The following is a 24988-nucleotide window of genomic DNA, read 5'->3' on the forward strand; positions in this document are numbered from 1 at the left end:
TCTAGTTAAATTTGGTTTATTTCAGGTTTGTACCAAAATATATTCCAGGCAGCTCCTCAGATCATCATTTTCACAGTCTCATAAGCCTTATGCACTGCTGTCGTTCAAAAGCTGCCAGGACTCTGGAAGTCAAGTGGTCTAGCCCCTCGGCCCAGGAATACAGTTACAATCCACATGATAGGTTGAGAAGAGGCGATACCCATGGACTCTCCGACCTTTTATCCGGGTAGGTTAGGGTGTGATTTTAGGACTATATACTTTGGTGTTGAATAGTAATCAGTGAAAAAGATTAGAGAGTAGAAGTTCTATGTTTTGTTCCTATAGCTCTTTGGAGTTTCATCCACCTCACCAGCAGTTGGAAGACAGCCTTCAGTGCTCTACCCACACTAGTCTTGGTTTTTCAAGAATTCACTTTACGGAGAGAGTAACAGAAACCCGGGCCTCAAGTACTTCCCCAATTTCAGATTAGGTAACGGATTAGAATAAGTTAACCAGTAGACAATAAGAAGAAGTTGGGGAATGGTGGCAGGTAGCAGTCAGACCTAGGAGTCAGGACACTCCCTTAACCAGTCTTGCCTGATCTAAGCAGAATCTAAGAGAAAAAAGACTTGATTTTTTTCCCCCTCGAGTCATGAAGGCCATTGAAATGTGATTATTCTCCTAAAATTACTTCCAATTCTTCCAGGTCCTTCTGGAAAGCTGAATCCTAGGGAGACAAGAGAATAAGACTAGGACTCAAAATCTAAGCCAACATTTCCAAAACCATTGGTACCTGAGAATGGGCCCTTTGCTTCCTTGCTAAGCTGTTATCATAGTCTTTTTCCTACTTTCCCAGAAGAGCCTGGAACCTACGAAATCTGTCTCCTCCCCTAGGGGAGATGTATACGAAACAGCACACATGCAAAAGGAGGAAATAAGACCTCAAGGGAAGATATTCTTTCCTGAAAGGGTCACATAATGACTCAGTGAAGGATCCCTGTGTTAGTAAAGGTCTTAAGTATTACCTCTTTAGTGACATTTGGCAGCTCCAGGGCCAACTTCATCCACCGTTTAGCTTCAGGGTTTTTCCCTAGTTCTCTGTAGCACTGAGAAGACACAACAGTGAAAACCTGGGAGAAATGCCACCAGGAGACTAGAAGGGGATGAATATGTGTGCCCTCAGGAGTTCCTAGAAATATCAACACACATACTTTCATCTATGTTGAAATAGGCAGGTGAGTTTACCTTGGAAATATATATCCTTCCTGCTTTGGAAAATCCTGGCTGTAGTTCTTCAGCCTGGAGAAGGGAGAACACATTTCAGTAAGGTGTTCCAAAGTCCAAGTCAGGCTAAAGTTTATTAGAGAGTTCCAGTCCCCAACCTGGAGATTGATTCAGTGAATCTATATTTTTTATAAGCTTTTCTGATGGTTCTGATTTTCCCATAGAACAGGCACACATAAAACTGCCCTCTACTTAAAACCCCTTCCAATAATGTCCTTAGGAAAAATAAGGTCACTCTGGCCTTTCTGGCTGCTGTCCACCCTTCCCTTCCTTCCCCAATACCTTTAGGAAGCTCTGGAGGGCGTCCTCCACAGTGGCACCGAGAGGGCTTTCACACAAGGCTGTCGCAGTTTTTTTTTCTAGCCAGCTTAGGTGAGAGACCTGCCACCAAGAGATCAAGGTGTGACTAAAAACTTAAGTATCTTTAGGAACATTGAATGTTCTGTACTGAAAGCAAACAGGGCCAAATAGGACCGGGTCTAATCACCACTAACGTGACCACTTAGAAGAAATAACACATAAGCCAGACCAGGCTGAGGACACTGCTCTTCCTTGTAAAGGTGATCAGTGTCTCAGGACAGTTAGTTAGGGCCCTTATGTCAAGCCCTGAAATTTAGCTTACCTGGTAGCACCACCTGCCAAGGAGAAAGTATGCCATGGGGTTTTCTGGCTTGAGAGCAATGGCTTTGTCCACATGCTCCTGAGGAGAAAATATAAATATAAGGGAACAGAGGCAAGTCACAGAGGCTGCAGGAACACCTTTGCAAGGAGCTAGGATGCAGCAGGGAATCTGGACTAGACCACCACCAGGGAAGGAGGAGAAGCCTTTCCTCACCTTGAAGCTAAAGCCACTCTGGATGCGCCTCTGGATGCCCTCATGCTCAGCCAGCTGACCACAAAGCACTGCATACCTAGGGGGAAGCAGCAGCAAGCTCAGGGACAAGGACTGAGTACCGTCCCTGCCAGTACTGGGATTCCCACCCACGGGCAATTGCACTGCGCCTGCATCCTTATCCAGAGATGAAAATATCATTTCCATCTGTACTTAATTCCTCTTTTCACAGACTTGTGGTCCCAATTCATATTCTTTAGCAGATACAGTGGTAGGCTTACAATTCTCCAAAGTACCCTAGGTACAAAAAAGGTGGGTCTTCCACATTAAAGCTCTCTTATACTTAATATTTAGGCAAGGTCTCAGTCCAAATTTCCCCTCATAATGAGTATAGCCATAGCTATCATAAACACTTAAGCAGGTATCTAAAAATCAGCATCAAAGTATAAGAGACCTGAGTACACTGCTTTTTGTCTCCTGAGCAGACATTGAAGAAGAAGGTCTCATTAGCCTTGGAAGTATACAGGTATATCATTGGGAAGCTGTTTGGGAATGGGATTCTCTAGGAATTTCTAATGTTAGCTTGGGAACCAACAGAAGCAGAGGAGGAAGAAAAGGCCTCCGATTTCAGCCCTCTCCTCTACATCCTCCCTCCCAGGAGAACAAAGACAGCCAGCTTCCTATCTTCTGCCTTCAGAAACAAAGGCAGAAGATATTACCCCCATCCCCTCTGCATTCTTTCTAGAAGCACAGTTGACAAATGAGTGTCTAAAGGCCCAAGTTGCTTTTTTGTGTACTCACTAAATATCTGGGGGTATTTGTATCGGATACTTCCAGAGGCTCATTTCCAGTTTAGTCCAAACAGCTGTTCCCCAGGAAAAGCTAAGAAAGTATGAGGTCAATTTCCATCCTTGGGACCCCAGGAGCCCCAAGAGAGCCCACAGGGAAACAGCACCCGTGACACCCAAGAAACAATGACCTGGCGTCTGAGAAGAGGCGCTGCAGAGACAAAGTTTCAGCAACAGATAGAGAAACAGCCTCTCCCAGCTCACAGTCTGAGGGCAGGGTTATGGGAAGCAGGGAGGTGGAAAAGGAACATTTTCACTAAAACTGAGGCGCTGGAACCACGCCCCCAGGACACAGGTTGGCCCTGACCCACATGGGTAGGCAGAACTTTGCCTCATGTCAGACCACAGACAGGGCTGATGGTTTTGTAATATTAGTGACTGCTGAACTTCCTGGGGGTGAGCTCACATCTACTTTTCCTCACGCGAGCCAAGCGAAGAAGCCAAGAAGCCAAAGTCCACCACCAGCCAGGGATCGCAGCTATGGGAATGAAGAGCTTGTGTGGGAGAGGGGAACTGCCAACGTCCCAGCCTCTCTGAGGAGCCAAGAACCCACAAGTTTTGTAGCCAGGGGTGACTAACAAAGCTACTCGTTTCTCCAAGCTTCACCAGAAAGAAAAACTATTCCCCCTTGCCTCATCCCCAAGGCATTTCCCAAAGCAAACTCCCCTGGGTCCCTAGCTTGGGGAAGGATGGGACATACGAAAGTAAAGGCCAGAGCTCCCTCTCCTGGTGCCTCTGGCAAATGCCTCTTTGGCCACAGGGCAGAGAAACAAAAGGGCTCTCCACTCTAACCCATGCTGGCTCTTCCTGGGACCCTGCGGGGTGTTATTACCACTGGTGACACTCAGCATTCTCATTCCCCTTCTCCAGAGCGGCCTCCGCTGCTTCTTTTCCTGTAAGACAGAGGTGATCCAGAGTTGACAAGGGCTCCCATGCACCCTTCCACGGGAAAGGCTGTGGGAAGAATGACTGCTTTAGCTCTCACCAACCCCCACCCGAACGGGACTTGTAAATACTTACGCACTTGAGCAGAATGAAGAGCTGCAAATAGCTTTTCAGGGATGACTTCTGCTTCTCCTTGTTCTCCCTATCCATCGTCAGCTGCCCCAGCTCCCTTATTTTTATAATACCTACCTGATACGCTTGAAGCATGTCAAATATAAAAGGACTCAAAAGCAATCAGAAACTGTCCCCATAGACCGTTACCCTGGAGAGTTTTTGATTTGGGGTCTGGATAGGCTTCAGGGTGTCCATGAATCCCACTGAAGTTGTATATAATTTTAGGTATATGTGCATTTTATTGAGGAGAGGGTCCACAGCTTTGATCAAATTCTCAAGAGGGGGACTTCCCTGGTAGCGCAGTTGTTAAGAATCCGCTTGCCAATGCAGGGGACACGGGTTCGAGCCCTGGTCGGGGAACTAAGATCCCACATGCCTTGGAGCAACTAAGCCCATGTGCCACAACTACTGAAGCCTGCGCACCTAGGGCCCGTGCACCACAACAAAGAGTAGCCCCCGCTCGCCACAACTAGAGAAAGCCTGCGTGCAGCAATGAAGACCCAGTGCAGCCAAACAAATAAACATTAAAAACAAATTCTCCAAAGGATCCATGATCTAGGAACATTAATCATGGCCCTAGGCCAGAACTCCTCACCAGAGCCAAATGGACTGGGATCTGACCAAAGATGAGTTTCATGTAGTTCTTCCCCAAGTTTTCCAGGCACCCAAACTAACAGAAATCAAGGCCTAAACACATGTAGGCTCTTGACAAGGGTCCCCTAGAATGTCAAGGAGCTGGAGCCCTTCAGATGAGGACCATCACGCCTACACACAGGAAAAGAGAACACTGCAAAATGGGAAATCTGATTAGAACAGAGAGGGCTTCCATAAAAAAAAAGAATGAAATAATGCCACCTGTAGCAACATGAATAGACCTAGAGATTATCATACTAAATGAAGTAAGAGGAAGACAAATATAATATCACTTATATGTGGAATGTAAAAAAATGATACAAATAGGGACTTCCCTGGTGGCACAGTGGTTGGGAATCCACCTGCCAATTCAAGGAACACGGGTTTGAGCCCCTGGTCCGGGAAGATCCCACATGCCGCAGAGCAGCTGAGCCAATGCACCACAACTACTGAGGCTGTGTGACACAACTACTGGAGCCCACACACCTAGAGCCTGTGCTCCACAACAAGAGAAGCTGCCGCAATGAGAAGCCCCTGCACCGCAACGAAGAGTGGCCCCCACTTGCTGCAACTAGAGAAAGCCCACACGCAGCAACAAAGACCCAATGCAGCCAATAAATAAATGAATTAAAAAATTTTTTAAAAAAGGTACAAATAAACTTATTTACAAAACAGAAACAGACTCATATAGAAAACAAACTGGTTACCAAAGGGGAAAGAAGGGGGGAGGGATAAATTTGGAATTTGAGACTAACAGATACAGACTACTACATATTAAGCAAACAAGGACCTACTGTATAGCACAGGGAACTATATTCAATATCTTGTAATAAACTATAATGGAAAAGAAACTGAAAAAGTATATATATGTATAACTGAATCACTTTGCTGTACATCTGAAACATTGTAAGTCAACTATACTTTAATAAAATTTAAAATTAATAAAATTTTTTAAATGGTGAGGGCTTGGAAGACAGAGAACAAAAGTAATGGGTTGAGGTGATAGGCTGGCTATTCTGAAATGTTTCCTCATGTTTAAGTGATAGTAATCATGGTATAATTTTGTATATGCAACAAATACATTTAAAGAGAGCAGATGAGAACCCTACATTCCCCTATCCAAGCAGAACCATACGGCTCCACCACTGAGGGACATTTTCTCTTAGGGGACTTCTCTCCGCCCCCTTCAAAGCACTATCTCACTAGGAAAATAACGGTGAAGAATGAGGCAAACCAGTTCCCGCTGCCTCCTGGTGGTCCAGCTTCTAGAGAAAGAACAAAATGAAGAACTTTAGGTCCAGCAAGGTTGGTCCTAAAAAGCTAGAATCCCAGAGCAGTCTTCAAAGATACTGCATAGTCCTCTGACCTCCAGGAGGAACAGATTTGTCCAAGGTGCTATACTCAGGAAGCCAGACCAGACCAGTGTGGGCTTCGCTGCTCCTGTAATCACTGCCCCACCTCCACCTGTAGGGTTCATGTTGGCTGTTAGTACACAGAGATGATCAAAAGGGAAAGGAAAGGTGGTTGTTGCTACCAAGAGTGCAAAAAACAGCCCCAAAGGCTGATCAGAATCCTCACCTGAAATTTAAGAGGGGAAGCAGAAACTGTTTTGAAAAGAAAGAAGCAAGCTGTGTCCCCTGCATCAGCAGGACTCTCAACCACTGCACCACCAGGGAAGCCCCTCCAGGGACTTTTTTGAAGATCTATATCAAACATTCAACTCAATTGACCTTTCTATATTGGCAGAATTCTATAACTGTTTAGAATAATGATCTTGAGGTACTGTCACTCTACATTATCAAAGATTCAATGTTTGCAGGACTGTACTTATAAAAGTGGGAAAGCAGTTAACTTAACTTTGGATAACTGAACCACAAGATCTGGAAGTCCACTGATGGTGCCTGACTCAAAGGGTGTGTAGGTAGGCAGGACACATCACCTTCCCCATAAAACCAGTCTCTATTTTTAAAGTCCCAGGGTTCTCAATGACCTCATGACAGAGAAGGACAGGCCTTGAACCTGGCACAAGTCAGATGTACCCTACACCCCCAGGTACAGATTTTGACAACAGAGTTGCTAAGTAGACCCCAGGGACTTCTAACCTAGCAGTATCCTCCCAAACTGCTCCTTCTGGGCATTCACCAAACATACTCCACTCATTCTTAAACACCTGCCCCACAGGCTCCATAACTGAAACCTAAGCAACAGCAAAAAAAACCTCCTCAGATTAAGAAAGGTTGTGCCTTTTGTAGTTGAGGAATGAGAACACAGAACTGTGCTAATATGATACAACTACAATTGGCCTTGGACAACGTGGGGGTTCAGGGCACCGGCCTTCTGCCCAGTCAGAAATCCACATGTAGTTTATAGTTGGGTCCAACCAACCATGGATTGTGGATTGAAAAAAAATCCACATGTAAGTGGACGTGTGCTGCTCAAACCGCTGTTGTTCAAGGTTCAACTGTACTCCTAAAGTCGTGTATACCTGTGTGACTCAAGCACCATGCCATGCAGAGAAGCAGAGGTTGCTTTCTGTCTCCAGGAGGAAGCAGGGGTCTCTGGGAGCCAGTCTGTCCCAAAGAGTAGTAGAGCCCCAGCTGTACCGACAGCGTGTGTCTTGGTGGCTCCCCTGGGCCCCAAGCTGATGGGCTGGCTCCACCCTCAGAGTCAGTCAGTGGCCTTCCCACCAGGAACCTGTCAGCACTTACCACTTAGGGCATAGGACCTCTTCTCACCCGCCTCCTCAGCAAGCTCACACATGTCACTGTAGGCCCGGGCCAGGCGCCAGAGAAAGTCCTGCTGGCTTCCATGCTGCAAACCAAACAGAGGGATGAGGCCCCCTTCCTCAGCTGCAGAGAGCTGGGGCTCGACCTTCTCCCCACACCCTACCTTTGAGTGTGTTGTGCACACTGACATCAGGCCACCCCACGTGACCTCTCACCTGCAGTTAGCTGACGACATTATCCCTAGTCAACAGATTGCACAACCCACAGAGTGAGGGCATTCTGGCCTTTTAATACTGTGAGGAAGAAAGGTCAATTCCAACATGTAATGAGGCACAACAGAGAAATCTTGCTAACAATGAAAAATTTGTGAAAATGCCCAAGAAAAAGGAAATTCTAACTTTGGGGGCATTTATAGCCAGGTGAGCATAAATTCTGGCAGTGAACCTGAGAAGGGAATTGTGGTTGAGTGACCTAGTGACCTAACACTTGCCACTTGTGATGAAAACTTTAAATGGGGTAGGCAGCTGTGGCTCTGCCTCAAGGGAAATAAAAGAGGGAAAAACATTCTAGTTCTTTCCACATTTCTCTTTAAGGTGAGAGGAGGAGCTCTTCTGCAGTAGCTCTACAGGAGGCAGCCGACTGCCCTGGGGCTGGCAGAGAAAGCAGCTCTGGGGCAGGCAGCACACAGGGCCGGTGCTCAGCCTCCCAGGAAGAGGATGTACAACCCTGGGTGCAGATGCAGACCTAGCCACCTCACCCTCACTTCCCTTCCCATGTCACCTCGCAGGGTCAGTGACACATTTGTGGGGGGTTAGTGGGGGATGGAGGACAGACAGGCAGTTGGAGCCTCACCGCCAGCTTGTTGTTGAGCAGCAGCTGCAAGCCCTCCCGCTTGCCCTGCTCACTGCCCTGGCGCAGCTCGTCTGCCTGCTGCAGGAGGGCCAGCACATCTTCTGGGCCAGGGGAGCCACCAGCCTCCAGGGCTTCAGGCGCCGGGCCTGAAGCCACCTCCAGGTCCAGAGAATCCTTTCTCCCCATCTTCACGGTCTCACAGCTCACTTCATCTTCCCCGTCGTCATCACTCTCCCTTTCAGAGTCCCGCTCATAGTCAGACTCAGCGTTGGCTGTTGTGTAACTGTGGCAGAGAAATGTAAGTGACAAGGTCAAGGGAGGGATTCCTTAGCCTCAGATCCCTGGGGTCTTGCCTCCACCCACAAAGAGGCACTCTCCACGGCACTGTTGTCCAAAGCACCAACTAAGAACCGTTCCCCTCCACTTAGGGGCAGGAATTAGTCCTTGAGAGAAAGCTTCCTATGGGAGGTATGGGCTGGGGCCCTGTGACAGTCAGAGGCCAGTATGAGAATCCCCTGCTTAGCTACCACCAAGTCTGCCAGAAAACAGACAAAAAGAGAAAGCCTAGAAAGGTACGTACCAAAATGGCAGTAGATCTCGCAGGGTCAAGGAATTAATTTTTCCCCCTATACTTCAGTATTAGATATGATTGCTTTACTGAGCATGTATTCTTCTTATAAATAAAGAAATAAAAGTTTAAGATAAAAAACCTTAAGATGGTGGAACGAGGGGAAGATGGCAGAAGAGTAAGACGTGGAGATCACCTTCCTCCCCACAGATACACCAGAAATACATCTACACGTGGAACAACTCCTACAGAACACCTACTGAACGCTCGCAGAAGACCTCAGACCTCCCAAAAGGCAAGAAACTCCCCACCTACCTGGGTAGGGCAAAAGAAAAAAAAGAAAAAACAGAGACAAAAGAATAGGGACGGGACCTGCACCAGTGGGAGGGAGCTGTGAAGGAGGAAAGGTTTCCACACACTAGGAAGCCCCTTCGCAGGCGGAGACTGCGGGTGGCTGGCGAGGGGGAGCTTCGCAGCCGCGGAAGAGAGCGCAGCAACAGGGGTGCGGAGGTCAAAGCGGAGGGATTCCCGCACAGAGGATCGGTGCCGACCGGCACTCACCAGCCCGAGAGGCTTGTCTGCTCACCCGCCAGGGCGGGCGGGGCTGCGAGCTGAGGCTCGGGCTTTGGTCAGAGCGCAGGGAGAGGACTGGGGTTGGCAGCGTAAACACAGCCTGCAGGGGTTAGTGCACCACGGCTAGCCGGGAGGGAGTCCAGGAAAAGGTCTGGAGCTGCCGAAGAGGCAAGAGACTTTTTCTTCCCTCTTTGTTTCCTGGTGCACGAGGAGAGGGGATTAACAGCGCTGCTTAAAGGAGCTCCAGGGACGGGCACGAGCCACAGCTAAAGGCGCGGACCCCAGAGATGGGCAGGAGACGCTAAGCCTGCTGCTGCCACCGCCAAGAAGCCTGTGTGCGAGCACAGGTCACTATACACACCCCCCTTCCGGGAGCCTGTGCAGCCCGCCACTGCCAGGGTCCCGGGATCCAGGGACAACTTCCCCGGGAGAACGCATGGTGCGCCTCAGGCTTGTGCCACGTCACGCCGGCCTCTGCCGCCGCAGGACACTGGTCCACAAGAGACCTTCCAGCTCCACCTAATATCAAATGGCGAAAATCTCCCAGAGATCTCCATCTTAACGCCAGCACCCAACTTCACTCAACGACCAGCAAGCTACAGTGCTGGACACCCTATGCCAAACAACTAGCAAAACAGGAACACACCACCACCCATTAGCAGAGAGGATGTCTAAAATAATAAGTCCACAGACACCCCAAAACACACCACCAGACGTGGACCTGCCCACCAGAGAGACAAGATCCAGCCTCATCCATCAGAACACAAGCACTAGTCCCCTCCACCAGGAAGCCTACACAACCCACTGAACCAACCTTAGCCACTGGGGACAGACACCAAAAACAACGGGAACTACGAACCTGCAGCCTGCAAAAAGGAGACCCCAAACACAGTAAGATAAGCAAAATGAGAAGACAGAAAAACACACAGCAGATGAAGGAGCAAGATAAAAACCCACCAGACCTAACAAATGAAGAGGAAATAGACAGTCTACTTGAAAAAGAATTCAGAATGATAGTAAAGATGATCCAAAATCTTGGAAATAGAATAGACAAAATGCAAGAAACATTTAACAAGGACCTAGAAGAACTAAAGATGAAACAAACAACAATGAACAACACAATAAATGAAATGAAAAATACTCTAGATGGGATCAAGAGCAGAATAACTGAGACAGAAGAACGGATAAGTGACCTGGAAGATAAAATAGTGGAAATAACTACTGCAGAGCAGAATAAAGAGAAAAGAATGAAAAGAACTGAGGACAGTCTCTGAGACATCTGGGACAACATTAAACACACCAACATTCGAATTATAGGGGTTCCAGAAGAAGAGAAAAAGAAAGGGACTGAAAAATATTAGAAGAGATTATAGTTGAAAACTTCCCTAACATGGGAAAGGAAATAGTTAATCAAGTCCAGGAAGCACAGAGAGTCTCATACAGGATAAATCCAAGGAGAAATATGCCAAGACACATATTAATCAAACTGTCAAAAATTAAATACAAAGAAAGCATATTAAAAGCAGCAATGGAAAAACAACAAATAACACACAAGGGAATCCCCATAAGGTTAACAGCTGATCTTTCAGCAGAAACTCTGCAAGCCAGAAGGGAGTGGCAGGACATATTGAAAGTGTTGAAGGAGAAAAACCTGCAACCAAGATTACTCTACCCAGCAAGGATCTCATTCAGATTTGATGGAGAAATTAAAACCTTTACAGACAAGCAAAAGCTGAGAGAGTTCAGCACCACCAAACCAGCTCTACAACAACTGCTAAAGGAACTTCTCTAGGCAAGAAACACAAGAGAAGGAAAAGACCTACAATAACGAACCCAAAACAATTAAGAAAATGGGAATGGGAACACACATATCGATAATTACCTTAAATGTAAATGGACTAAATGCTCCCACCAAAAGACACAGATTGGCTGGATGGATACAAAAACAAGACGCATATATTTGCTGTCTACAAGAGACCCACTTCAGACCTAGAGACACATACAGACTGAAAGTAAGGGGATGGAAAAAGGTATTTCATGCAAATGGAAACCAAAAGAAAGCTGGAGTAGCAATTCTCATATCAGACAAAATAGACTTTAAAACAAAGACTATTAGAAGAGACAAAGAAGGACACTACAGAATGATCAAGGGATCGATCCAAGAAGAAGATATAACAATTGTAAATATTTATGCACGCAACATAGGAGCACCTCAATACATAAGGCAAATACTAACAGCCATAAAAGGGGAAATCGACAGTAACACATTCATAGTAGGGGACTTTAACACCCCACTTTCACCAATGGACAGATCATCCAAAATGAAAATAAATAAGGAAACACAAGCTTTAAATGATACATTAAACGAGATGGACTTAATTGATATTTATAGGACATTCCATCCAAAAACAACAGAATACACATTTTTCTCAAGTGCTCATGGAACATTCTCCAGGATAGATCATATCTTGGGTCACAAATCAAGCCTTGGTAAATTTAAGAAAATTGAAATTGTATCAAGTATCTTTTCTGACCACAACGCCATGAGACTAGATATCAATTACAGGAAAAGATCTGTAAAAAATACAAACACATGGAGGCTAAACAATACACTACTTAATAACGAAGTGATCACTGAAGAAATCAAAGAGGAAATCAAAAAATACCTAGAAACAAATGACAATGGAGACACGACGACTCAAAATCTATGGGATGCAGCAAAAGCAGTTCTAAGAGGGAAGTTTATAGCAATACAATCCTACCTTAAGAAACAGGAAACATCTCGAATAAACAACCTAACCTTGCACCTAAAGCAATTAGAGAAAGAAGAACAAAAAAACCCGAAAGTTAGCAGAAGGAAAGAAATCATAAAAATCAGATCAGAAATAAATGAAAAAGAAATGAAGGAAACGATAGCAAAGATCAATAAAACTAAAAGCTGGTTCTTTGAAAGGATAAACAAAATTGATAAACCATTAGCCAGACTCATCAAGAAAAAAAGGGAGAAGACTCAAATCAATAGAATTAGAAATGAAAACGGAGAAGTAACAACTGACACTGCAGAAATACAAAAGATCATGAGAGATTACTACAAGCAACTCTATGCCAATAAAATGGACAACCTGGAAGAAATGGACAAATTCTTAGAAAGGCACAACCTGCCAAGACTGAATCAGGAAGAAACAGAAAATATGAACAGACCAATCACAAGCACTGAAATTGAAACTGTGATTAAAAATCTTCCAACAAGCAAAAGCCCAGGACCAGATGGCTTCACAGGCGAATTCTATCAAACATTTAGAGAAGAGCTAACACCTATCCTTCTCAAACTCTTCCAAAATATAGCAGAGGGAAGAACACTCCCAAATTCATTCTACGAGGCCACCATCACCTTGATACCAAAACCAGACAAGGATGTCACAAAGAAAGAAAACTACAGGCCAATATCACTGATGAACATAGATGCAAAAATCCTCAACAAAATACTAGCAAACAGAATCCAACAGCACATTAAAAGGATCATACACCATGATCAAGTGGGGTTTATTCCAGGAATGCAAGGATTCTTCAATATACGCAAATCAATGTGATAAACCATAATAACAAATTGAAGGAGAAAAACCATATGATCATCTCAATAGATGCAGAGAAAGCTTTTGACAAAATTCAACACCCATTTATGATAAAAACCCTGCAGAAAGTAGGCACAGAGGAAACTTTCCTCAACATAATAAAGGCCATATATGACAAACCCACAGCCAACATCATCCTCAATGGTGAAAAACTGAAAGCATTTCCACTAAGATCAGGAACAAGACAAGGTTGCCCACTCTCACCACTCTTATTCAACATAGTTTTGGAAGTTTTAGCCACAGCAATCAGAGAAGAAAAGGAAATAAAAGGAATCCAAATCGGAAAAGAAGAAGTAAAGCTGTCACTGTTTCCAGATGACATGATACTATACATAGAGAATCCTAAAGATGCTACCAGAAAACTACTAGAGCTAATCAATGAATATGGTAAAGTTGCAGGATACAAAATTAATGCACAGAAATCTCTGGCATTCCTATACACTAATGATGAAAAATCTGAAAGTGAAATCAAGAAAACACTCCCATTTACCATTGCAACAGAAAGAAGAAAATATCTAGGAATAAACCTACCTAAGGAGACAAAAGATCTGTATGCAGAAAATTATAAGACACTGATGAAAGAAATTAAAGATGATACAAATAGATGGAGAGATATACCATGTTCTTGGATTGGAAGAATCAACATTGTGAAAATGACTCTACTACCCAAAGCAATCTACAGATTCAATGCAATCCCTATCAAACTACCACTGGCATTTTTCACAGAACTAGAACAAAAAATTTCACAATTTGTATGGAAACATAAAAGACCCCGAATAGCCAAAGCAATCGTGAGAATGAAAAACGGAGCTGGAGGAATCAGGCTCCCTGACTTCAGACTATACTACAAAGCTACAGTAATCAGGACAGTATGGTACTGACACAAAAACAGAAACATAGATCAATGGAACAGTAGAAAGCCCAGAGATAAACCCACGCACATATGGTCACCTTATCTTTGATAAAGGAGGCAGGAATGTACAGTGGAGAAAGGACAGCCTCTTCAATAAGTGGTGCTGAGAAAACTGGACAGGTACATGTAAAAGTATGAGATTAGATCACTCCCTAATACCATACACAAAAGTAAGCTCAAAATGGTTTAAAGACCTAAATATAAGGCCAGAAACTATCAAACTCTTAGAGGAAAACATAGGCAGGACACTCTATGACATAAATCACAGCAAGATCCTTTATGACCCACCTCCTAGAGAAATGGAAATAAAAACAAAAATAAATGGGACCTAATGAAACTTCAAAGCTTTTGCACAGCAAAGGAAACCATAAACAAGACCAAAAGACAACCCTCAGAATGGGAGAAAATATTGCAAATGAAGCAACTGACAAAGGATTAATTTCCAAAATTTACAAGCAGCTCATGCAGCTCAATAACAAAAAAACAAACAACCCAATCCAAAAATGGGCAGAAGACCTAAAGAGACATTTCTCCAAAGAAGATATACAGACTGCCAACAAACACATGAAAGAATGCTCAACATCATTAATCATTAGAGAAATGCAAATCAAAACTACAATGAGATATCATCTCACACCAGTCAGAATGGCCATCATCAAAAAATCTAGAAACAATAAATGCTGGAGAGGGTGTGGAGAAAAGGGAACACTCTTGCATTGCTGGTGGGAATGTGAATTGGTACAGCCACTATGGAGAACAGTATGGAGGTTCTTTGAAAAACTACAAATAGAACTACTATACAACCCAGCAATCCCACTACTGGGCATATACCCTGAGAAAACCATAATTCAAAAAGAGTCATGCAGAGAAAGCTTTTGACAAAGCTTTTGACAAAAATGTTCATTGCAGCTCTATTTACAATAGCCCGGAGATGGAAACAACCTAAGTGCCCATCTTCAGATGAATGGATAAAGAAGATGTGGCACATATATACAATGGAATATTACTCAGCCATAAAAAGAAACGAAATTGAGCTATCTGTAATGAGGTGGATAGACCTAGAGTCTGTCATACAGAGTGAAGTAAGTCAGAAAGAGAAAGACAAATACCATATGCTAACACATATATATGGAATTTAAGAGAAAAAAATGTCATGAAGAACCTAGGGGTAAGACAGGAATAAAGCCACAGACCTACTAGAGAACAGACTTGAGGATATGGGGAGGGGGAAGGGTAAGCTGTGACAAAGTGGGACAGTGGCATGGACATATATACACTACCAAATGTAAGGTAGATAGCTAGTGGGAAGCAGCCGCATAGCACAGGGAGATCAGCTCGGTGCTTTGTGACCGCCTGGAGGGGTGGGATAGGGAGGCTGGGAGGGAGGGAGACGCAAGAGGGAAGAGATATGGGAACATATGTATATGTATAACTGATTCACTTTGTTATAAAGCAGAAACTAACACACCATTGTAAAGCAATTATACCCCAATAAAGATGTTAAAAAAAAAAAACAACCTTAAGATGTAGGTGGAGCTGATCTCCTGAGCTAGATGGCTCACCAGGCTAAGGGTCTGTCAATCATTTTTGCTTTATCAGCCAAATGCACCTGCCAGAACCGACATGGGTGGGTGCCAGTCTCTGCGGCCATGGGCGGCCACAGATACCCACATTTTCTTTCTCAATTCAGTGCATACCTCTGTCCCAAGTCAGCAACCAAACCTAAACCACAACAGGAGTAGCCCTTGAAAACCCTGGGAAGTTGCCAGGGCTGGGGAGGGGCCCTTTTGCAGCTGGAAGCAGGAAAGGAGAAAGATGCGAACAATCCCTTGGGAAGGTGTCTGTGGGGCCGCTATGAGCCAGATGTCTCCTAGGGAGCCCAACCCTGATGCAGCCAGTGAAGAGGAAGCCAAGTTTCTCTTGGATCTTGGCCTCCACCAGCAGCTGATTATGGTGTGTTCCCTAATTGCCAAATGAATCAGACAGAAACTGAGTAGAGCAGAAGATAAGGCTTCCAGGGGTCACAACCAGATACCAAAGAGCCCTCCAGACTGAGTGAAGGAGAAGCAAATTCCATCAAAGCCAGAAGGTTCCAAGGCACAAGGAAGACCTTTGAGTCACTTAAGGATAAGCCTTTCTCTGTCCTGGAATGAAAGGGGTAGGACCCCTATGACTGGAGCGATCAGACCTGAAGGAGAGACATGTACGAATAAAGTCAATACAAGACAGCCTAAGGTCAGGGGCTGAATGCTGCGGGCCGAAGTGCTGTCTTCCTCATCCAGAAAGCCAGAGATGACGAGGGGGCCGGCTCCAGAAGGCAGCAGGTGAGAAACCAGACTTGATGCCCAATCCACGCATGCTGTTTTTTGTTTTTTATTTTTTTGTGGTACGCGGGCCTCTCACTGTTGTGGCCTCTCCCATTGCGGAGCACAGGCTCCGGACGCGCAGGCTCAGCGGCCATGGCTCACGGGCCCAGCCGCTCCGCAGCATGTGGGATCCTCCTGGACCGGGACACGAACCCGTGTCCCCTGCATCGGCAGGCGGACTCTCAACCACTGCGCCACCAGGGAAGCCCCATGCTGTTTCTTTATAGAGGAGCTTTCAGACTCATTTAACAAAGGGGCTCCAGTTACATCTATTACAGGAACTTTTGAGGTACTTGTAGGTAACCTGTAACCTTCCTAACCTTGCTTTTTAAGAGGTTATCCAAGTATCTCTCCCCTCTAGCAATTTGCAGTAAAAACTTTAGAAATTAAAGGGACAAGGAAAAGTGGTAGCAGATTTCACAACCAACCTGGGTGATGATGAGCAAGACCACAGAGACAGCCTAGAGAAACTCGCTACCAATTCCTAGGCTTAGACAATAACCTGCCCCAAACGAGAAAGTCAAATCAGCCAAATCAGCGTCTACCAGTGCCCCTACTCAGCCCAGCCAGGCCCAAAGGTAAAATGAGTAAATGGATTTTTTGGGGGGTGCGAGCTTGAGTCCCATCATCTCCCACTGCAAAAAGGAGACCCCATTCCCTGTTCAGCTGAAGGCTACCTTGTCAGATCAGGAATCTCCCAGGGAGGGACCCCTGCTCTCATCCCTGCTGGAGCACAGGCATCAGCATAGTCTCTCCAGGGAGCTAGGCTAAGAGGAAGGTCCTGCAATGCTGTGATCCTGCTGGGTCCTAATGGCCAGGAAGCTCACTTGGACAAGGAAAAGGAGAGGTCAGGAGGGGCCTTGCTGCCACCCAGAGTGAGAGCTGGTAGAGCCCTGTGAGACAGGGAGGCTCTAGCGAGGCCAGCGTGGCGAGGAGACCTTTTATTGCACCTCAGCCCCACTTCAAGGAGCTCTGCCTCACTAATCTGCAACCCTGCTGCCTTACATGCAGCGGGCTGGCAAACACTTGTTGAGTGAATACAGACATCGGCCACCTGGACTTCCATGGGCTTCCAGCCCCATCTCTTCCAAAAGAGAGTTTTCACATGCCAGAGCTCAAGGGCTGCTGTCTCGACATTCACAGCATTCTCTCACATTTCTTGGACCACCAACCCAGCCTCTGGAGAAATCCACCAGAGAAAAAGGGGTGGCCCTTTTGTTTAACATGCCCGGCAGCTTTTGAGATGAGTCAAAGACTGCAGAGACCTTTGAAAAGGCCCTTTGGACCTGTGCACTCAGGAGGACACACTGTTCCCACAGCAGGGCGAGGACCCAAGGCTCCCTTGAAGCAAGGAGGTCACCTCTACTCCTTGAGGAGAGCCCCCAGGTCAGTGATCAAGAACTCGGTTATAGACGCACCCCCTCCTGGCAATTACTTTTCTTTCTTTCAACTCCTAAGCCCCATTAGAGGTACTGAGCTGAGGCATTCAAAGACAACCAGGCCTGGGCCCTGACCCTGAGAGACTCTCAGTGGTGGGGGAAGATAAGACCTAGCAGAATGAGGTGATAAAGGCCCAAGAAGGAGTGGCAATGAGGTTGCAGGCCGTTGCTCTTGGCTGGGATGCCTGGGAAGGCTTGCCAGAGGAGCTGTAGGGCAAGTTAGGTTTTGACAGGGAGGGAACTAAAGCTGTGTTTGGAACAATGCTCTGAGAGCAAGCTCACGGACCCACCCAGTGATTCTGACTCTACCACATTCAGTTGATCCCCTGGGAGCTCAAAGTTGCTATTTATTTGGAAGAAAGAGGGAACACAGCTTTCAGTGGAGTAGAGTAGCCCATCAAATCATCTTATTCTTTCATCCCTCAAAAAAGCTCTCCTTCCCCAGGGCCCACATGTTTAAAGTCATTCCAGACCAGTCATTCCAGAATTCTGGTCTCCTCCCAGAATTCCCCCTGGACCATGACCATGGCAAAATGAATGATTCACCATGGCCACTGCTCCAGATAGCAGCCAGCTAAACCAGAGTCTTGAACCACGCACGACCATCGGCTTCCACATGCCTTAGGGTCGATCATGGGGCTGAGCCTGCTAGAGCTGTAATGAAGAAAGACACCCTTCCTCTCACACCAGTCCTGCCCTTTAGGGCCTTGGGAGCCCCAGTGAGCATCCCAAGCTGTGAAGCACCTGCACGCTTCCCTGGTTAATCACTCTGGCTCTCACTACCCCCAGAAGTTTGTACAATTACTAAAGATCATCACTAAGGGGTTTGAGTTCTAGTATCCTGGTCTTGGGCAGAGCTGTGACCTCTCCTTCTGTTCTATGCTGTTATAAAGTTCAAATGGCAAGTGATCGGCTTCCTTGGGTCGCATAGAGATGCTCCTTAAGTCTCAGGGCCCGCTATCAACTATTTTGTCCTTTCTTTTCAATCCAGATGTGTCCATTTTTATTTTTTTTAATTAACTTATTTATTTATGGCTGTGTTGGGTCTTAGTTGATGCACGGGGGCTTTTCCTAGTTGCAGCGAGCGGGGGCTACTCTTCGTTGTGATGCGCAGCTTTTCACTGTGGTGGCTTCTCTTATTGTGGAGCATGGGCTCTAGGCACACGGGCTTCAGTAGTTGTGGCACACAGGCTCAGTAGTTGTGGCTTGCGGGCTCTAGAGTGCAGGCTCAGTAGCTTAGTTGCTCCACGGCATGTGGGATCTTCCCAGACCAGGGCTCAAACCCATATCCCCTACGTTGGCAGGCAGATTCTTAACCACTGCACCACCAGGGAAGTTCCCAAATGTGTCAAATTTTAATTTCATTTTTGCCCCCCCTAACACAGCCCTCTGGAAGCATGTTTCAGCCCAGAAGTACTAGGTAAATTGAATAGAAAAGGGCTACTTCTTTGAGCCCTTGAGAATACAGATAATAGGGATCAGACAACCCAGGCAACAGCAGTCATGAATGGAGGACCAAAGCTTTTTACCAAGACCTCACTTATTTCAAGAGGCACCTGAGCAATAGTTAAATTCAGCACAGATGCTCAATGGCAGTGACATGGAAAAAGAGAGAAATACTACTCTTAATTTTCTTAGAAAACCAGATAAGGAGGCAGGAGAATATAATGGTTCAAACAAGAAAACAAGGCTGAAACTTCTGAAGAAGATGTACTGAACAGACCGTACTGCTCTGGACAGGTCTTCCCTGGGCAGTGAGCCGTGGCAGCTCTTTTTGTTTTTTAAATAAATTTATTTATTTATTTATTTTTGGCTGCATTGGGTCTTCGTTGCTGTGTGTGGGCTTTCTCTAGTTGCGGCGAGCGGGGGCTACTCTTTGTTGCAGTGCACAGGCTTCTCATTATGGTGGCTTCTCTCGCTGTGGAGCATGGGCTCTAGGCACGCGGGCTTCAGTAGTTATGGCTCACAGGCTCTAGAGCGCAGTCTCAGTAGTTGTGGCGCACGGGCTTAGTTGCTCCGTGGCATGTGGGATCTTCCCAGAACAGGGATTGAACCTGTGTCCCCTGCATTGGCAGGCGGATTCTTAACCACTGTGCCACCAGGGAAGCCCCTGAGGCAGCTCTTAATCAATGGGAAGACCTGCCCAGGACTGCAGGCGACATGTCTTCTTGTGAAGGCCCTTCTGTGCCCTGACGACCAAGCCATGCCTCAGAAGGCAGATGAGCCTGGCTGAGCCTGTGCTTAGGAGCTGTATAACCCTGGGAAAGCATGCATCAAACCTCGCTAAGCCTCAAGTCTCTGTCTGAGAAACAGGGCAAAGAACATCACCTACTTCACAGGAACCTTGTGAGGATTAAATGAGGAAATACCTCTGAAGTGCATTGCACAGTGTCTGTTACAGAGGAAGGATAAACAGTAGTTAATACTATAAAGTGTTTTCAGCTGAAGAGGGACATGCTGCGAAGATCATCCTGAATGGCTGGTTTTAGCTTTTAGTTTCCGTGTGCATGTTTTTAGCTAAACCAGTCATTCTGACCTGACAGAAGGCTTGACTGTTCACTTCGCCAGGCTCTTCCTTGAGGAGGAAGAAAGGTCATCAGAGGCCACCAAGGAGAGACCAGCCTCTAGACCTCACATAGGCCACCTGGATGACTGGACCTCACAGCAGAGAAGGGCAGATGCTGCCACCTACAGCATTGGGCACCCCAACAAAGATGTTTATTCAGACTCCATCCTTGGGACCAAAGTTTCAAAATGGCATTAGTGGTTTAAAATCAAAAAGCCCTTTGCCTGCCCAAGTTTGGGGGTTGTCCACCAGACTCCTGCCTGCGGCCCTGTCTCACACACAGTAAGGCCTATGGTCAGACCTGCTGGGCCACCAATTACTCAGGTGAGTCACCGCCCACCTGTGAAGATGGCAAAGATGCATGAGCAGGCCTCTCCCATGGGAAGAGAACTTCCTGAGGGAGGGAGAATGCTTAGTGCTTACAGAGCTCTGTAGACCTGGCCCAGCTACTCAGCGAAGGAAGCAGTCTTAAGACAAAGCTTACAAAGTCCTTGTGGTAACACGGGGAAATGGCCAACCAATGTTACAGGAAAACGAAAGTAAAAGATATAATAACTACATAAAAAACAAACCTACTTGGAGGAAAATAACAGATGCAAGCACTAACCACTGTTAACATTTCAACTTGTCTGGATGACATAAGGTGGATCGTTTTCCTTTTTTAGGTAAGAAGTGGTATTTTTGTTTTTGGTGGATGGTTTTTCTTATTTCAACTGTTCTGTATTTCATTTATTTATACCCTTACCTTGTTCCAAAAATTATTTACAGCAGCTTGGTGTGAATTTTCCATTATAAACATTACTTTTACAAAACGTAACCTGGCTGAAGCCACAGCTGTCTCCAGGAGAGAAGACTCACCCGCCTTCGCTCTCAGCATCTGTGAACGTGGCTCCCGAGGTGGCCGTGAAGTAGACAGAGCTGGAGCCGGTGGAGTCACTCCTCTCCCGGGCAAATGGGAACCTTCGCCGCCGGGCCACTTTCTGGTTCTCTTCCAGGTGGGATCTGAAAAGCAGGCTCGTTTCTAGAAGGTGCCATTGGGCCCCATCCAGCCTGCCTTTCCCCTCACCATGAGGGAGCCTCTTACTACTGCTGCTCATTAAAGAGCTACAAGCAGAGAAAATCCTGGGTCTCTACCCTCAGGAGAGCAAGCAGGGCAGCTCGCTGGCCCCAGCCTGCACGGCAGACCAGTTGAGTCAGAACAAAGCATTTCAGCTGCTACAACAGACCATGAGGGCCCAAAAGCAGCAAGAACTTGTGCAAGGCAAGGAATCAAGCACATGGCTTCCCTGCCAATTAGGTGAGAAGCTATAAAACTGGCTTCGTCCTGAGACGGACAGCAAAGGCTGAAAAGCTGTAGGGACAGGGAAAAGCTGGGGAGCGGGGGACAAGGCAGAAAAGGAGGCTGCATTACTTACCGGACCTCGCCCACAATCTGCCCAGCAAGCCCCTGCAGGCTGCGCCTCAGCTCCTCCACCTCCCCACGCAGCGCCAGCAGGCTGGTCAGCACAAACTCCAGACGGCCCAGCACCTCCTCCTGCCCTTCTCGTGGAAGGCTCGGCAGCACTGCAGCATCACCAGCCTCACCTGGAGCTGGCCGCAACGGCCTCACTGCAGGAAGGAGGAGAGGAGACATTGATGCCCATGAGAGAGAGTGAGGAAACGATCTCCCACCCAGAATTCAGAAACACTTGTTTCTCACTGGAGTTCAATTTACAAAGATCTTTGAGGCTCAGAGAGCATATGTTCACGAGTCCCAGGTAATGATCCAGAAAAAAATCAAGGTCCCAACCTCCAAACAAGAGCCCCCTGTTCCAAAAATCTTCCACACCAGGGCCCTTCAGCAGTACTGCATACCATGGCAGATCACGTAAAATGCTCACAAGAGTGTGGTATCCAGAAGGAAGGACAGCTGTCCTGATAGAGTAAAAGAAAACCCTTTATCTGACTATATTTCATGCCCAAATCCCAGGCAGTCAATACTAACCCACAGCAAAATTAAAATTGAGCTCACTCAAACTCTGATCTTTCATTTTACAAAGAATGGCAAAGAAAACTCTGAGCTCCTCTCAAGAGCTTCATTTAGTATCATCAGAGAGGGGCAAGGAGAAAAGGGGCAGTTACTGAGAGAAAAGGTACACTGGGAAAAGCCCACCCAAACCCCATTGGAAAAACACCATTGCCGAGCCCTGAATTGAGCTCTAGGTAAATGCTAACAGTAAATGCTAGAAAACTGACAGCTACCTAAGGCAAGTGGACTGGAAAATGTAAAAACAGAGAAGAAACCAGTAAGGCAGGACCCACAGTCCAAGCAAGCATAAAGCTGTTAAAGGAAATCTAGTAACAATCTAGGCCAGATTACAATACACACCCAACAGTGTTCCAGTAGGTAAAGCAAGAAAGATCCCTGGGAATGTGGCCACTTTCTCCCAACCTCAGCAGAAGAAACACTATAGCTAAGAAATTACAAACAAACGAAATACAAGGAAAAGAAAGGAAGGACAAGCACATTTGCAACACTAGGTTACTACCTAGTGCTATAAAATGCTGACAAATGATTGCAATCTAAGGTGACAACTCTTTGAAGACTTCAAAAACGAACTTTTCCAAACTATCTGGCATTTGGTAATCAGAGGAAACACTTGTTCCCAATTAACACAGGGCGAGATGATTTGAAATGCTCCTCTATCACACACACCTGGGAGTGGTTTGAACCAGCCCTAGATGCTTTGCTCCAATTAGTTAAGGAAAGTTTTTACAAAACCGAAAGCACTACCCATTTCAGCCGTGGCTGGCTCCCAGCCATATTCAGCTTCAATTGCAGTAAGTGCACTCCCAGCCCCATGCTGTGGAAAGTCCACAGGAACAGGTGACCAGGCCACTCAGGAGAGCAAGCAGCACAGCTGCCACTTGCTTGCTCTGTGACAGCCTCGGGAAAGTTACACAATCTTTTTCAATATCGACTTATAAGAAGGATTTTTAAAACTTGGCCTAGGTAGTCTCCAAGGTGCCTGCAAAATTTAACACCTAATTTAATACATAAGCCTCAAAAAATTTTAATTCCTACAAGACTAGTTTTTCCTTTTACCTTCTTTTGGACTTTTCCTCTACTTATTAAACAGCTCACCCACACTAATCAAGTGCCTTTAATATATATATAGCACTCCTGTGGCCAGAACTAAACGTGAAAGCTAAGCCTTTTCGCAGTATACTTTCCTGCGATTACAGGAGAAAGACGACAGAAGAGGAAGACTGCTTTTCCTTTTCAATAAACTTTCCCCAAACGTGAAACTCTCGGGCCTCGCACCCACCCTCCTATTCCTTCCTCCGTTGTCCTGTCCCACAGATTCTGCTAAAGGCAGCCCCGACCCCAGGCCCACCCCTCAGCAGTCAATGAGGCCGGCCTCAAGGGACCGTCTCCTACCCTGGCGTCCAGGCTCTGAAGTCTGTATGTAGTCCAGGGAGCTGGGCTGGCTCTGGCTCTGGCCCCGTTTCCACCGCTGGCTGTAAAGGGCACATAGGAATCCAAGGCCCGCGGCGGTGCCCAGCAACAGTCCTAGCCCGGCGCGGGTGCCACCCAAGGCCCCCAGACTAGACATGCTGCACCTGCAGCCCACGTGAGCCACCGAGAGCAAGCGGGCGAGGGAGGAGGAGAGATTCGTGAGCGTGGTCCACCCACCTCCAAGGCTGAACCCCTGGAGATAATCTTGCCCAGACCCTGGACACCCACCACCCTCACCCTAGTCCCGACCCTAAGGTTTCTGCTAGCCCCGGACCTGGCTACCGCGCGGTTCAGCCGGCCCGGACGCAGCCTCCCCTCCAACACGCCCCCTAACCCTGATTCCGGAGTCAGGTTGCTGGGCCTCCAAACTCCTCCCCCAGCCTCACGGCACTGCAGACCACAAACCCGCCGCCCTGGCTGCAAAGCCCTGGCCTCCCCGCCGCGCCATTTGAAGGCCCCCTGGCCTGTCAGGAGCTCAACTCACACTCCTACCCCGCCGCTCACTACAGCCACAGCGGCCGCCGCTTCGCGCTGTCAATGACCGTGACGTCATCAAACGGTGCCGACCATCAGCCCTGCGCGCCTATAGGAAGGTGGGGTGAGAAGGTTACCGAGGCTCCGCCTCCGGCGCAGGGTTTTTTCAGGGGGCGGGGCCACGGGCTCTGCCAGCGGGGAGAAACCTGCAGAGAGTAGGAAAGGGGTTCCTAGAATGGGTTAGAAGCCGGGAAGAGGGGGAAAGCTGGGAGACCCCCTTGGGCCGGGTGCTAGAACAGTAACCCCCACGGTCTGGCCAGCTGAGGTTCCATTTCCCTCCATTTACACCAGATTACTTAGTGTTCCCGGAATATGCTCCGCGTATTCACCCTTTCTAGCTTTTCGACTGCTGCTTTCTGCCTAGAATGACCCTTTCTCTACCTGGAAAACGCGACCCCCCTCCCACCTTTCCTTAACACTGGGTCATAACTCAGACTTGGTTTGATTTCAGCTTAATTTGTTTATGCATTTTTACCCAAACCATTTACTAAGCACTAGACAATAGTGACTGGCATTTCAGATTAGAACTGATAAATTGTTGGTTATCCACAAGAGGTCCCTGAGTCCCCAGGGCCAGCTTCTGCCAGTTGAAACCTAAAAATTTCTATTGTAGATGCACACCCCATCATTAAAAAAAAAATCTTAAACCTTACATTGTCGTTTTAACATTAATCAAGTACAGGGT

General features: G+C 46.7%; 1 protein-coding gene and 1 long non-coding RNA gene across 3 annotated transcripts in view; both read right to left on the reverse strand.

Moving 5' to 3' along the window:
* On the reverse strand, positions 1–24429 carry RMDN3 (regulator of microtubule dynamics 3). Of its 2 annotated transcripts, none has more exons than XM_027083926.1 (13): positions 24254–24429; positions 23692–23873; positions 21686–21878; positions 21129–21272; positions 8214–8496; positions 7344–7446; positions 3776–3836; positions 2099–2174; positions 1886–1963; positions 1546–1644; positions 1225–1278; positions 1005–1085; positions 1–706 (listed from the first exon to the last, which is right to left on the reverse strand). In XM_027083926.1, the coding sequence occupies exons 2-13, from the start codon at positions 23864–23866 to the stop codon at positions 653–655; spliced, it is 1401 nt and encodes a 466-aa protein (XP_026939727.1). In that variant the 5' UTR covers positions 23867–23873; positions 24254–24429; the 3' UTR covers positions 1–652. The 2 variants fall into 2 exon arrangements, with proteins under 2 accessions (XP_026939727.1, XP_026939726.1); XM_027083925.1 differs by lacking the exon at positions 24254–24429 and adding an exon at positions 24104–24236.
* LOC113608041 (uncharacterized) overlaps positions 1–24988 on the reverse strand; it is a 542162-nt gene that overhangs the window by 143916 nt on the left and 373258 nt on the right. The gene's annotated exons all lie outside the window — the stretch shown is intronic.

The sequence above is a fragment of the Aethalodelphis obliquidens genome, unplaced genomic scaffold, assembly GCF_003676395.1.
Source record: "Aethalodelphis obliquidens isolate GAN/ISIS:26980383/991018 unplaced genomic scaffold, ASM367639v1 scaffold51, whole genome shotgun sequence".
Classification (NCBI taxonomy): Eukaryota; Metazoa; Chordata; class Mammalia; order Artiodactyla; family Delphinidae; genus Aethalodelphis; species Aethalodelphis obliquidens.